This window comes from Vipera ursinii (genome assembly GCF_947247035.1).
Source record: "Vipera ursinii genome assembly, chromosome: 1".
Lineage (NCBI taxonomy): Eukaryota > Metazoa > Chordata > Lepidosauria > Squamata > Viperidae > Vipera > Vipera ursinii.
The window spans coordinates 302,625,455-302,639,349 of NC_139512.1; the positions used below are offsets into that span (position 1 = coordinate 302,625,455).

Below are 13,895 nucleotides of genomic sequence, written 5' to 3' on the forward strand. Positions count from 1 at the left end.
CATGTGCTCCTATTCTTCATTTTCCACAATCTACAGTTCAAATACTGAAGTCAAATTATTTAAAAGAAGTGAGATATAAGTATACTTGGCTCCTGTCTGCAAACAGCCAAGCTCAGAGAGCACCAAGGACTTCACATTCTATTTTTTGTCTTATAATTGGCAAGAACAGAACTAAAGTTAAGATACAAATACTTTCAGGTATGGCAAAGATATCGACAACCACAATTTATGTGTGGCAACTATCAAAACTTTTTTTAACATTTTGTTTGATCTTTGATGTAAATTCACTAGAAATAAATTACTGAGAGCGTGTACAGTATTATAAGGACATAACCTTGATTGAGAGCTCTGCTGGACTCGTGGCCATTTGAGCCCATACCCATGTGAGGAGCTCACAAACAGGGCATAGCACAGCCACTTTCTCACCACTTGACATTCACTAACTTGTCAAAATAAGGAAAAAGAGAACCTTTGTCTTTACCCATGAGAGTTGTTACAATCTTTGCCGCTGAAGTAAGCATTCATAATAAATCAGTGATGCATAGAAATAAACTGTGTGCTAGTTTAACAACTCCACAAAGATTTGGAGCCATAGTTTCTTTCTTTCTTTCTTTCTTTCTTTCTTTCTTTCTTTCTTTCTTTCTTTCTTTCTTTCTTTCTTTCTTTCTTTCTTTCTTTCTTTCTTTCTTTCTTTCTTTCTTTCTTTCTTTCTTTCTTTCTTTCCACAGCAACACAAAACTGGCAAAATGTGTATAATGTTGAAGTGAGTGGCTATTTAGAACTGTCTGTTCTTGCTTTTGCTTTTAGTTGTATCTCAATAGAATTGGCCAGTTTTGGCATACTTGGCTTGTACAGGATGGTGCTGTTATTTTCTACAGATATAAATAAATACCTAATAGAAAACCAGCAAGTAATATTATATAAGTAATCTGAAAAAACTTGAATTAATGTATATATTGAGAAAACAATTTAAAAGAGTAAAGCTTTCAAATGCAAGACTGTCACAGTCCTACAAGGTCTACTACTTTTTAAAAACCTTTCACTGTACTATTTTTTAGAATTAATAAAGTCCTTATATTTTTCCTTTGCATATAGAACTTCATAGTATGAAGTTACCATGGCACAGATACTGCATTGTTTATTTTATTTATTAAATAAATTTCTACCCCACCACAATTCAACAAAAATTCTTGGTGGCTTACATAATACACTTAAAATATTCAGGCAGTAACAACAAACAACATGAGCAAAAAAACAATAATATCACAAAAATAGGAAATGCAAAAATAAAGTTGGAGACATCAAGTCAGAGGAAAGGTCTTCGAAACAGCTCTGCCAAACTACCTAGTAGCTGAGTTGTGAAGAGTCATTGTGAGAAGACAGCCAAAGTTGCAAGGCCATCTGTATCCATCTCATGTACATCATGCCTAGCTTGTCCAACACACATATTCTTATCTTTTTAGAAGTTAATAAGTAGAGCTGGTTATTTTTAATAGGATTACATTGTCTTGGAGTTGCTGGATAGATTTTCAGAAAATTAGCTGCTGTTTGTTGAAGGGAAGATAGCACAATGACTGTGGTGCCCAAGGAAATGAAGCCAAAACATTCCTGGTTGACTAAAGATATGACAGTAGTATGTCCAATGACAATGTAATGGCTTATGGTAGCTTTAGTGTGAAAACTGGTGATGGTGAAATGGGAGCAAATCATTCTGTCCCCTTTCTAAAAATCCATAGCAGTAGCTGAGATAGAACCTCCAACAGGGTCACCAGCAGACTCAAAGTGCTGTCAAAGGGAAGAGGCAAGAATGTGCCCAGCAACAGAACATGTACCTGAGAGCTAAAGAATTTTCTCACACCTGTTGAGGGACTAGATAAATAATTAAGGCTAATTAAGGGAGGAAAGGGGTAAAAGGTGAATTGAACATAGACAGAAATGTAAGAAACGAAACTGGAAAAAAGATAAAGCAATTTGGAATGTGAGAGTAGTTTTGAAATAACGTGTTTATTAGGATAGAATAGATATGAAGATGGATTGTGCAATCAAATCCTTGTAAGAGGAGTCCTTTTCAAAGACTGAAGCAACACAGTTTATTTTGCAACAGTCCATTTATAATTAAAGTGATTTCCCAACCAGGAATTGCCTTGCATTTTGCTTGCATTTGTCGCTATGCTTGTACTTAACATCATATCCATAGTTGCTTAGAGGGAGGTTATCCGTAGTTGCTTAGAGGGAGGTCTGTTGTTATACAGTGCAAACCAATATCTGAATAGGGTCAAAGGTGTGTGTGTGTGTGTGTGTATTTGCCCCAAGTCCCTTTACACCTTGTATTAATAGCTTGTGGTTTGCTTTGTGGGTTGTAGGTGATGACCCTTCTAAGTGAGAGTCTGATCAACAGTGTCATATGATGTTTTCCAGCAATTCTATCAGGAGCTGTCATACTTACTTGGTTCCTTAGAGTTATTTATACTGTGAATTAGCTTTGAGTCCACACGCTGGAAAATGTTCTTTATAATGTTATCATTTTACTGAATTGTTTATACCAGAAATATGGATACCAAAATCTTACTTTGCAATGTGAATTTTAACACTGAGCTAGATAATGTGTTCAGTGGAACAAAAATTATTTAAATCAATACTTTGTTTTAAGGATTTAAATAAAGTTACTTCTGGCTTCCCTCTTGGTTGTTGCAATCTAGCATTGAAGCTTGGCCTAGAACTGATTGCACTTCCACTTCCCCCAAAATAATGTGTATGTATGTGTGTATGTGTGTGCAATTTTTGTTTTTCAGAAATATTCATGAAACAAGCTTGCTTTGCCTCATCAACACTATGATGCTACAAAAACTGATCTATAGACCAGTCTCTATGCTTTATAAACGGGATACCCAACCCTTGGTCCGCAGCCCAGTGCCAGGCCACAGCCCCATTGGGAAGTGGACCAGGCAAGCAGCAGGTGATTGTGTGAAGCTGCGCACATGAACACGCGAAACTATCCCCTCTCCAACGTCAGTTCCACAGAGCTGGAAAGGTTTATTTATTTTATTTATTTATTTATTTTAATTCCATTTATATCCCGCCCTTCTCCGAAGACTCAGGGCGGCTTACAAGCTTAGCAGTAGCCTTCCTTCTATGTATATGCCTGCTTGTTAGGGCTTTCACACACCCCCAAGCGGCATTATTACAAAGTCAGCTTAATTGCCCCCAACAATCTGGGTCCTCATTTTACCTACCTCGGAAGGACGGAAGGCTGAGTCAACCTTGAGCCTGGTGGGACTCGAACCTGCACTAATTGCAGGCAGCTGGTGTTACTTAAGGAGGCATTAGCCCACTGCTCCACCAAGGCTCTTGGTTGGGGACTGCTGCTTTATAACACAGAATAAGACGATACCTATAGTTTATAGTATGCATATAATTTTGTTGAATTATTTGACTGCAGGCAAATATCAGTTATCTTGTCTGTTTTACAATAAAAAACAATTGAAATTTGATGAACCACAAGATCATCTTCTCCTGATCTTTGGATGCCTGGCTGTGTTGGGGTTGTGAGAATTCCCCAGTATTTTAGAAGTTGTAGTACCAATATATCTTGAGGATACCAGATTGGAAAAAAACTTCACTAGGTTATTAGTAACAAGAGAAAGCTTCTAATAGTTAATGGTAAATAATGCAGAAGTCTAATAGAAAATAGAATTTGGAAAGAGTTGAAATGGTTCTATTTTTTGCCATTTTAAAAACAATAATTAAAATTATATATGGTGTGATAGTTCTGTACTTAGTATCTAATTTTCTAATGTGCTTAGACTCATGTATATTTCATAATGTTGAAATATTTAATGTTTAAACTCAGTTCAGAAGGAAAATAGAAGTAATGGCATGCATTTTTTGCAAACTTTCACAGTTTGGTTAGACATCTGTTTCCTCTTTAAAATCATCCCTAAGGAACAAAATGTAGAATTTATTCCAGTAGAAATATAAGTTTCTAATTATCCTTTAACATCAGCAGAATGGGAAAGGGAGATTGATTTTTCCTGCACTTTCTTCAAAATCTCCTTAAAATAGATTATGAAATATTTTCTTAAAATAATTTATAGGAAGAAATATCAAGCCATTGTTGCTGCAACATTTTATTGCGTGAATGCTGATTTGATTTTAAAAAGAAACAGTTAACATGAGTCTTGCTTTTTCACAAGCTTTAGCAAAATATCTCAAAATCTTTAGGCTTTTAATATAATCATAGACACTGTGATATATTTTTATTAAGAAATATGTTGAGTTCTTATATTAAAGCATCTTTATATACTTTGGGAATCTAAATGAGGTTCAGGGACCATCCAAATAAATAATCAATTCAGTGTTTAAGAAATTCTTCACATTTGTTTTAGGCTGGGCCATGCAGGTTGCTGCCTTCATTTTCATTCAGAGGAAATGGGAAGAAGACAAAAATCATTTTGGAAATATGCTGGATTATTTTTGTGATATTCATGAACCACTACAACTTCTCATCTTTCCTGAAGGAACTGATCTCACAGGTACCTCAGTGTTACCTAACTTAATGCTGCACAATGCATTTAAGACATTTACTGGAAATACTGTAAGTAGGTTGAATTACAGTATACCATATCAGAAAAGGATTTTACCATTTAATCCAGAACAATAAATAGATATTTGTAAACACTTCTTAAGGCACGGGTGTCCAACCTTTTAGCTTGCGCGGGTTGCACCAAGTGGAAGAGGAATTGCCTTGGGCCACACACAAAATATATAACATAATTAATGTAATGTTGATATTTCTAAAAATAAGGTCATATAATTGATGTGCATTGTGAAAGAGTTTTGGACAGAATTTTAAAAATGTACATCCAGAATTTTTTTTTTTAAAAAACCAATAGAATTCAGCACAGAAGAGTGACGTGGTAGCTGAGTGGTGAAGATGCTCGCCTCCCACTCAGAAGGCTGAGAGTTCAATCCTAGGTAGTGGCAGTTCTTTCTTGGGGCACAAAGAGAACATACCTGCTGCAAACTCCTTGTAGGCATCAGGAAGGGCATCTGGCCAGTAAACACTCAACTCCCTGACTACCCCGAATTAAGGGATTACAGGGTCATGAAAAGAATTCAGCACAGAAGTGAATAAAAGGTTGAAAAGACAGTGTGTCAGTGTCAGGCTTTCAAAACATACTGAAATTCTAATTAAATGCAAACTAACATGGCAGTCTTGGATTTTTTTAAAAAAATGCAATAATTTTGTTTGTACTTTCTATTCAAATACGGCGGCATTTCTTTATATATCAAGTCAGGCCATTGATGTCCAGAATTAATCAAGATCTTCAGAATTGCCAAAATGTGATTGGCCAGGTTACTAGTTAGTTGAAGATCTTTACTTTTATTATATGTCTGAGAGTTAAGTCATTCTTAGAATGTGTTGCCTGGCAAAGCAATGCTATATAATACTAAGGAGTGGTTCTTTCACATCTCTGTGCTTAGAAATGACTAGAATAAATAAGTAAAGTTAAATGTTTACTTTTGTTTGTGTTAAATAAATTGTGGAAAAAATATTTTTGTAAATCTGATAATAGAATCAGTACAATATTTATGAGGAGGCATATCTAGGATCTTTTAGCATGATTTTATATACGCTAAGTTGTTTTATCTATAACTTTTGTGTATTATAGATTTAATTTAATATGTTTAAAGTGAAAAATGTAATGTAACATTTTATCTTCAGTTTTTAATTTTTTGTGTTATTAATTTTTAAGGCATTATTAGTTGTTTTTCAGACTTATATGGATGGTGATAATATTATTCCATTTAAATATAGGAGAAGAAAAATGAAACTTGTTTTGAAGAGTTCTGTTGTTTGATTTGGTTTGGTTTTTAATGTGAATATACAATATAGAGAAGGTTGTACTTCCTCACATGTCCTGACATGTATCATTGCTCTTTGTTACTGCTGTTTCTCATTATATTCTCTCTGGATGCATAATGTCCCAAACATTTCCTGTTCATGAAAAAGCATACTAACAAATTTTAGTTTTTGAACTTAACTTAGTGCTTTCATTCCTCCTGTTGGGTTCAGAAGAGACAACCTGGTAAGCTATTTGGAAATTTGGGTTTTGCATTAACACCCCTGTGCTTCTTGGCTAATGGAAGTTACTGACTAAGTTTGCAAGGTTTACTTATGTACTGCTTATCAGTATGGACTTCTAGATTTCATCTTGCTATGCTTTGTTATCTATTCTTAAATTAAATGCAGAAATAATGTCTAATAAATATAACTTTGGGGTCCTGGATCTGTAATCCTATAAAACATACTAGATAGATTCTAGGTGTTGTTGCTGATTCAAACTTTGGGACTAGGTCCAGCAAATTTTGAAACCCTTTAGATTAACCTTTGCCCAAGTCAATGGTGTTCTGCATTCTAAGAATTGGACTTTGAAAGTAAAGCTTTGTCTATTTTTATGTAAGAAAGTGAAAAGTATTTTGTGATGATTTTTATGGAAATAAACGCATTCTCTTGTATCCTTTATTCTAGTGATGTTCTCTGTAATACTGAAATTTAAGGCATTTTAATAATTGTTTTTCCTACTACTTTTCTCTGTAGATGAAACTAAAGCCCGCAGTGATACATTTGCTGAAAAAAATGGACTTCAGAAGTATGAATATGTCTTGCACCCAAGAACTACAGGCTTCACTTTTATAGTGGATCATTTAAGAGATGGTAATGCATGTTCAGATGCATTTTCCTCTTTTCTTTACAAAATAATATATTTTAAATGAGAAATGGTGGTGGTGGTAATTACTTCGAACCATTTCCCTAAAATATCTTTTTAAAAGCTTTGTGTGTTTCAATAGATTTCCTTCCTTATTTACTCAGGGAAATTTTTTTCCATGCTTAAAATAGGAAGTAATTTGATCACTTCCAGTTAAGTTGCCAGCATTGTGTCATATTGCTTCCATTTTCTATGTGAATTTTGCATTCTGAAGTAGGGAAAGATCTACATTAAGTTTGGTATTGAGGTTTTGCTGCAGTTTTCTGCCCTGTCTGACAACAGTGAGATTATTACAAACAGTATTATCAGAATTATCCACAACATAATGTAAGCATTCAAAGTCATTTATAGCCTCCTTGGTGAGGTGAGCCATAAAAGCAACTTACAATTACTGTCCATCTTATATTTTCTAGATTATGGGTTGGCAACTATGGGCTAGATCAGGCATGTCAAACTGTCGCCCTGCGGGCCGGATGCATCATGCCAAAACTGCCCACCCAACTGCCGGCAATGGGAAAAAGGTCACGATACATCACGCGACATTGTGGGTTTGACATGCCTGGGCTAGATGAAGATTGAATCATTTTTGATGCTGCCCCAGAATGCTTTGTCCATTTTCCCATGAAGTTATAATACTCGGAGGGAAGGCATCAGTGTTTCTCTACTTCTGCTCGTAATGGGAAAAAGAGATATTCAGCAATCACTAGGAAATAGCGGGAAGCATCCTTACTAGTGCTAGCAGGAAACTGGTGATCTCAAAGACAATTGAGGAACAGTAGCATCTTGCTAACTGGGAGGAAGATTCAAAATTGGAACCTTTTTTTAGGTCAAGGACAGCACTTGAATTGATACAATTTCCCATGTGGTAAATGGTTTTCATGTTCTGTCAGATTAAATATTGGGAGTCATGGTGTAGCTATTTAAATGAGTTCAGTCTCTTCCAACTTTGCGATCCAGTGGACATCATTTCACCATCATGTGGCAGTGACTATTATTTGAGTTCTTAAAAGTTCATGCTTGCTTGAGCTTTCAATAAAGTACTTAGTTTTGTGCAAGTTTATTAAAAAAAAGTACAATGTAGGCATTATGTATTCTGCTAGCCTCTTTTCCTATGATATCCGGTGTTTCTAAATGTTCTAAACCACTTCTATAGTATCCATGTCTTCTTATTATGTGTTCAAAATATTTTACTATTTTGCTTCATTATAAGTGCTTAAAATGGGGAGTCTTCATCTAGGATTGAATTATTTATTTTTCTTGCAGGCTATTGGATTTTTTTTAATCAGTGTACTCCAGCATCACAGTTTAAAGATATCAGTTTGTTTTCATTCAGTTTTCAGAGCCATGTCTAGTTCTGTCATATTTTTTCTCCCAGAGATGGCTTTTTATTTCATTATTATAGTGGCTTTCCTTGCGAATTTAAGCCTAGGAAATTAACGTCTTTACTACTGCAGGTTCTTCTCTGCTATTTACATTGGGATTGCCTGTTGACATAATCTTAGGGTCTGTTTTTTTTTAAACATACTGAATGGCAGACTGGCTTTTTAATCTCTCACCTTCAGCAAAAAAATCCTTAAGTCTTCACTTCTAGCCATTTAGCCATCTAAGTATTACCAGAATATCTGAGATTGATGCTTCATCAAGTAAATTTAATTCCAGCTGTTATTTCTTCTAGTCCATCATATTCCCTGCTACATTCTGCCTGTAAATTAAATAAAATGAGTGACAGTACATGGAACCTTAATATACATGTTTTCCTCTTTTGACTTGTTTAAATGATATGTAATACAATTCCAGTCATTCATCACACAAATTCTTCATTAGGCAGATAGGTTGGAAGTGTTTAAATGTAATTCTATCTATCTATCTATCTATCTATCTATCTATCTATCTATCTATCTATCTATCTATCTATCTTCTAAATTTGGGTGCTGCCTGACTCTGAATTCTGGATGGATTTCAATATAATAAAACAATAGAAAGCAAAACAAAAATAGAGCCAAAATTATCTTCAGCCACCCTAACCCAAGGCAAACACTTTACTGTGTTTAGAGTCAAAAGTATCAGTAAAAAGTATGCAGCAAAATGTATGTATTTTGGAAGTTGACTTACTTTTCCATTATTCATCATATGTTAGCAATGAGATCATGAATGCATTTCCTCTTCTGAATCAGAGCCATTGTAGGAAGGTAGTTGATTCATATTTTCTTTCCCCAAGTGTCTTGGGTACATTTTTATTACATGAAGTTTATTAAGGTACCTGCTGCATGCAAGACAGTACAACTAATCAAGTCTTTTGTTTACATATATTAATATCCTCTCTTTTCTGAAATGTTTGAAATAGTTAAAATTCTGGTTAATATCATTACATGGCATAAAGTTCCATTTCTTTCAGTGGAATAATATCGGTTTATTTATTAAAGAATATGTCTGCACTGGATCTTCTCTATCAAAGCTACGTAAAAGAATGAATATGTAGTTTACTGTAGCTCTGGGAAATGGAAAAGTTTCAGTGGAGACAGATTTCCATGTATTAGCTTCTGCTATTTCAAAAAGGGAAATGAATGGAAAATCTGTAAAGCAGATGTTGGAATGGTACTGATTGACTGGGAAATTTTAATTTTTAGGTTATTATCATGAAACTTTTAGTATCATGGCAGATCTCTTTAAAAAGATCCCATGCACAAGAATGATAACCTTAAATGTCTCATGCTTTTCTGTGAATAATGTTTAGCTTATGACAGTTTTCCCATCCTAAGGCTGATATTCATTCTCTTCAGGGATATGTGCATTATGTTACTCCAAAAATAGTTCTGTGGATAAGAGGGAGAATGTCATCTGGGGAGAAATTGCTATCTCTAAATGGTCAGATCGTGTACAGGGAAGTGAAGGTTATAACATATAATATATTATATATATTATAACGGGATACTTGCAGGACCATCTGCTGCCGGGAACGAATTCCCATCACCCAGTACGCTCACACAGAGAAGGCCTCCTCAGGGTACCGTCGGCTAGACAATGTCGGCTGGCGACCCCCAGGGGAAGGGCCTTCTCTGTGGGAGCACCAGCCCTGTGGAACCAGCTCCCCCCTGAGCTTCGGATGGCCCAAGATCTCCAGTCCTTTCACCGCGGCCTCAAAACACTCCTTTTTCACCTGGCTGACCTGGACTGACAGGGATTTTAATTATGTTTACAATTTTTAACTCTAATTTTTAATTTATTTTAATTTTTAATTTATTATACAGAGGCCTTTAATTTTAATTTTATCTTAATTTCTGTATTTATTGTATGTTATTTTTGTTAGCCACCCTGAGTCCTTCGGGAGATAGGGCGAGATATAAGTCCCATTAATTAATTAATTAATTAATTAATTAATTAGTATGCATATGGAGAATATTCTAGGATGGGGAAGTGACCATTCAGTATTCTAAAAGACCAAATAGGGAAGTGCTTTTTAACATGCAAAAAAAAAAAAAAGTAAAGTTGAAAGGTACCTTTATTCAGTGAGAAATGGGCTATTTGCACTGTGCCTATTAATGATAATGCTGATATCTCCTCCTGCAGATAGCTCCAATAATGATTGTTGAATATTTATTTTTATCTGTTTGTCTCTACTAACTAGATGTGGCATCATTATTTCATAATGTCATGTTAAAAAAAACTTTGCAAAAATTAATTTTATTTGTCAAGAGCTACATTTAATTTGTATTATAGTCTGTATGGATGAATTATTAGAAATGTCTCTGTTACATGAACCATTAAAATGCTGAGGAAGTATTTGAATATGAGAATCAGTTTGTGGAGGAACTATATTGTTTTGTACCACAGGCTAGCAAAAAACCTAATGTTCCCTAAATTAAAATATTATATTTTACTTCCTAATGCTTAATCTACATGTAGTCCTCCATTTACAACTGCAATTGGGACTTGTGTTCCTTACTTTATCACACTCTCTTTGTTCAGGCTAAAAATCCTGCTTGTCTGTGGTGACTGGTTGAAAGAACTGCCGTCCAAAGAATTTCAACTCCATTTCATGCTTGGATGTTGGCAGTCCAAGCAGATTCAGCAAATCCAACCAATTTTGACATTCCAAGGAGGCATGATGCTGAAACACTTTGACTTGATTTTTTGCAATCAAAGCAGCACGGAGCTTAAATTCTCAGCACACAGCTCTTTTACTCTGGGATCTGCTATAAGAGTTGCCTGCCAAAGATTTCAGCTCATGCTTACTTGGATTGCCAAAATCTAAGCAGACATAGAGCTGAAATTCTTTGACAGCCAGTCTCCAGAGATGAGAGGGAATGCTCTTGGCAAGTGGCAGAAACTTGTAGCTTTCCTTGCCAGTTTCCCCATTGTCTTTGGGGATCCCAGCTAAGAAGGTTGCAAATGATGATCATAAGGCACTTGGCAACTGGTTATCAATAAGGGGGGCCTTCGCCCAGGTTCGCCTGGTGCGCCAGTTGTGGCCCTATCTAGACCGGGATGCCCTGCGTACGGTCACTCATGTGCTTGTGACCTCTCGTTTAGACTACTGCAACGCTCTCTACATGGGGCTGCCCTTGAAGACCACTCGGAGGCTCCAACTGGTACAGAATGCAGCCGCGAGAGTTGTGTTGGGAGTCTCCCGATACTCCCATGTTACACCTCTGCTCCGCGAGCTGCATTGGCTCCCAGTTGTCTTCCAGGTGAGGTTCAAGGTGCTGGTATTGACCTACAAAGCCCTACATGGCATGGGTCCGGAATACCTTGGGGAGCACCTGCAGCCGGCATCAACTTCCCTCCGCCCAATACGCTCCCACAGAGAGGGTCTCCTCAGGGTGCTACCGGTCAAAGAATGCCGACTGGTGGCCCCCAGGGGGAGGCCGTTCTCTGTGGGCGCGCCGGATTTATGGAACCATCTTCCGGTTGAGCTCCGGATGGCGCCCGACCTTCGCTCCTTCCGGCGCGATCTAAAGACGTATCTTTTTGAACAAGCTGGCCTGGCCTGATGGGAGGGGGTTGGGTTTTTATTACTTTTAAATGAGTTTTAATCTATCTAAGAGTTCTGGGCACTTGTTTAATCTTTTTTTAATTTTTGTATTCTGTCTTTTTAACATGTATTGCCCTGTTCACCGCCCTGAGTCCTTCGGGAGAAGGGCGGTATACAAATAAAATTAATAATAATAATAATAATAACAGTTTACCAATAACCCAGATCATGACCATGTGACATAGGGTGGTGGTGCTATGTTTTGCAACAATCAGAAGTGCTTTATAGGCTGTAAAGCACTCTTTCTGAGACCATTATGAATTCAAACTATTGTTAAGCAAACAGTCACAAGTTGAGGATTACCTGTACTCAGATTCTGTGATGGAATGTGCACCTTGAGGAGCAGAGAGCGAGAGTTGGCAATACAGAACTTTCCAGAGAGAAACCTGGATTAAGTGCAAGTGTGTGGGAAAGAAGGGAAGAGGTTCAGAGTATCCACATCCTACAATCTCTAAATATATATCTAGTGAGTTGGAAAATTCTAGTTATAGTTTGTCAAGATTGTGTCCATTCAATAAAAACAAATAAAGGATAGAACTCAGTTGGATTTCTGTGTATTGTCTCTGGCATTGGGCCTGACAGTTTCTCCTCACATCCAAAATTTCAGAATTTATAAATGTTGATTTTTAGCAACCTAAATTCAGCTTGCACTGCTGTGTTTTTGCTTCCATGTAGGTGTTAGTCCAGTTTACATAATTTTTTCAATGGATTCCTGAGGCTGATAGTTCTTAAAGTCAAATTGTTTTTCACTTTTATGCTTCTAGAGGTTTATTTTGTTTGTGACATTTATTTTAGTTTAATTTTTTATTTTAACCTAACTGACTTGCTATTTGTCTTTATATTAGTCATTACTTACCAGATTCTAGAGATTTGTTTTTATGTGCTACTGAGATATGTATGTTTGTATACAGTACATGCATGCAAAATTCCTTAAAAGTAATTTATTAATCATTTTATATTGGGCTTCTAAATTGACACACTTTTTTATTGCAGTAGGCCCTGCGCTCAGTCACTCAGACCCCGGGCATCTCCTGCTTGGATTATTGCAAGTGGGACTACCCCTTGACTATCAATTTGGTCCATAATGCAGCAGCGCAGAAAGTTTTGGAGGCCCTAGGGTGGCACATGTAACACAACTATTACATGACTTGGGGTTTGGGACCCCCGTTGTAGACTTCTTAGAAGAATGTTGGCTTTGGGACATTTCAACATTTATGATGGAGGCTGCTCAGGATATTACAGTTGCTATAACTTCTATGGCTCTGTCTTGCTGAATTAATTGTCCAATAACAGGTCACACTTTGTTTGTTTTTACTTAGGCAGAAAGATGGATATCTGAATATATGGCATTTTAAATCTTTTACTTTGTCAAGATAGCAATAGTACTTAGCAATAGCACTTTGACTTATATACCATAAGGTTCTGCAGTATTCCATTTTCTCCCCCAAACTGTTCATTATCAACATAACACCATTGAGTGAAGTCATTTGGAAATTTAGAGTAAAGTGTCATCAATACATTGATGATACCCAACTCTACTTTTCCTTTTTATTAGATCCAAGTGAGGAAGTTGAATTCCCGAATCAGTGCTTGGCTGTGATAATGGACTGCATGAGGGCCAGCAAACTGAAGTTCAGTCCATTTAAGAAAGATGTGCTGTTAGTGGATGATTTATCTCTGTAGGTGAGTGGTGTTCAACCTGTTTTGGATGGGACTGCAACCCTAAAAGATCAGATTTAGGGACAATTCCATTTAATTGCTGAAGGATGGCATAAAATTGATAAATATGCAAGTAGCCTCTGTGATCCGAAACACCTTTCATCTGTTCAGGCTGTTGAACCAATCATGGCCCCACTGTGGCAAAATATTGCTTCATTATGATAATTTCTGTTCTACTAATCTCTTATTTAGAATACGTTATACATGAGACTGCTCTAGAAAATATTTCCTACATCTCAGCTGGTATAAAATACTGTGGCCAGAATTCTGAGCACAACTGAACAATTGAGTATATTATGCCAATTATTAATTTATTTTTACTAACTCCTAGTTGGTTTCTGGTTCCAATTCAAGGTGCTGATATTCATTGCTTG

General features: G+C 36.3%; 1 protein-coding gene across 8 annotated transcripts in view; it reads left to right on the forward strand.

The window, feature by feature from the left end:
• LCLAT1 (lysocardiolipin acyltransferase 1) overlaps nucleotides 1–13,895 on the forward strand; it is a 77,089-nt gene that overhangs the window by 37,178 nt on the left and 26,016 nt on the right. For all 8 annotated transcript variants that reach the window (XM_083348267.1, XM_083348265.1, XM_083348266.1 and 5 more), the window contains 2 exons: nucleotides 4,386–4,532; nucleotides 6,602–6,718. In XM_083348267.1, the coding sequence (XP_083204393.1) occupies nucleotides 4,386–4,532; nucleotides 6,602–6,718 (264 nt within the window). The remainder of the gene's footprint in view (nucleotides 1–4,385; nucleotides 4,533–6,601; nucleotides 6,719–13,895) is intronic.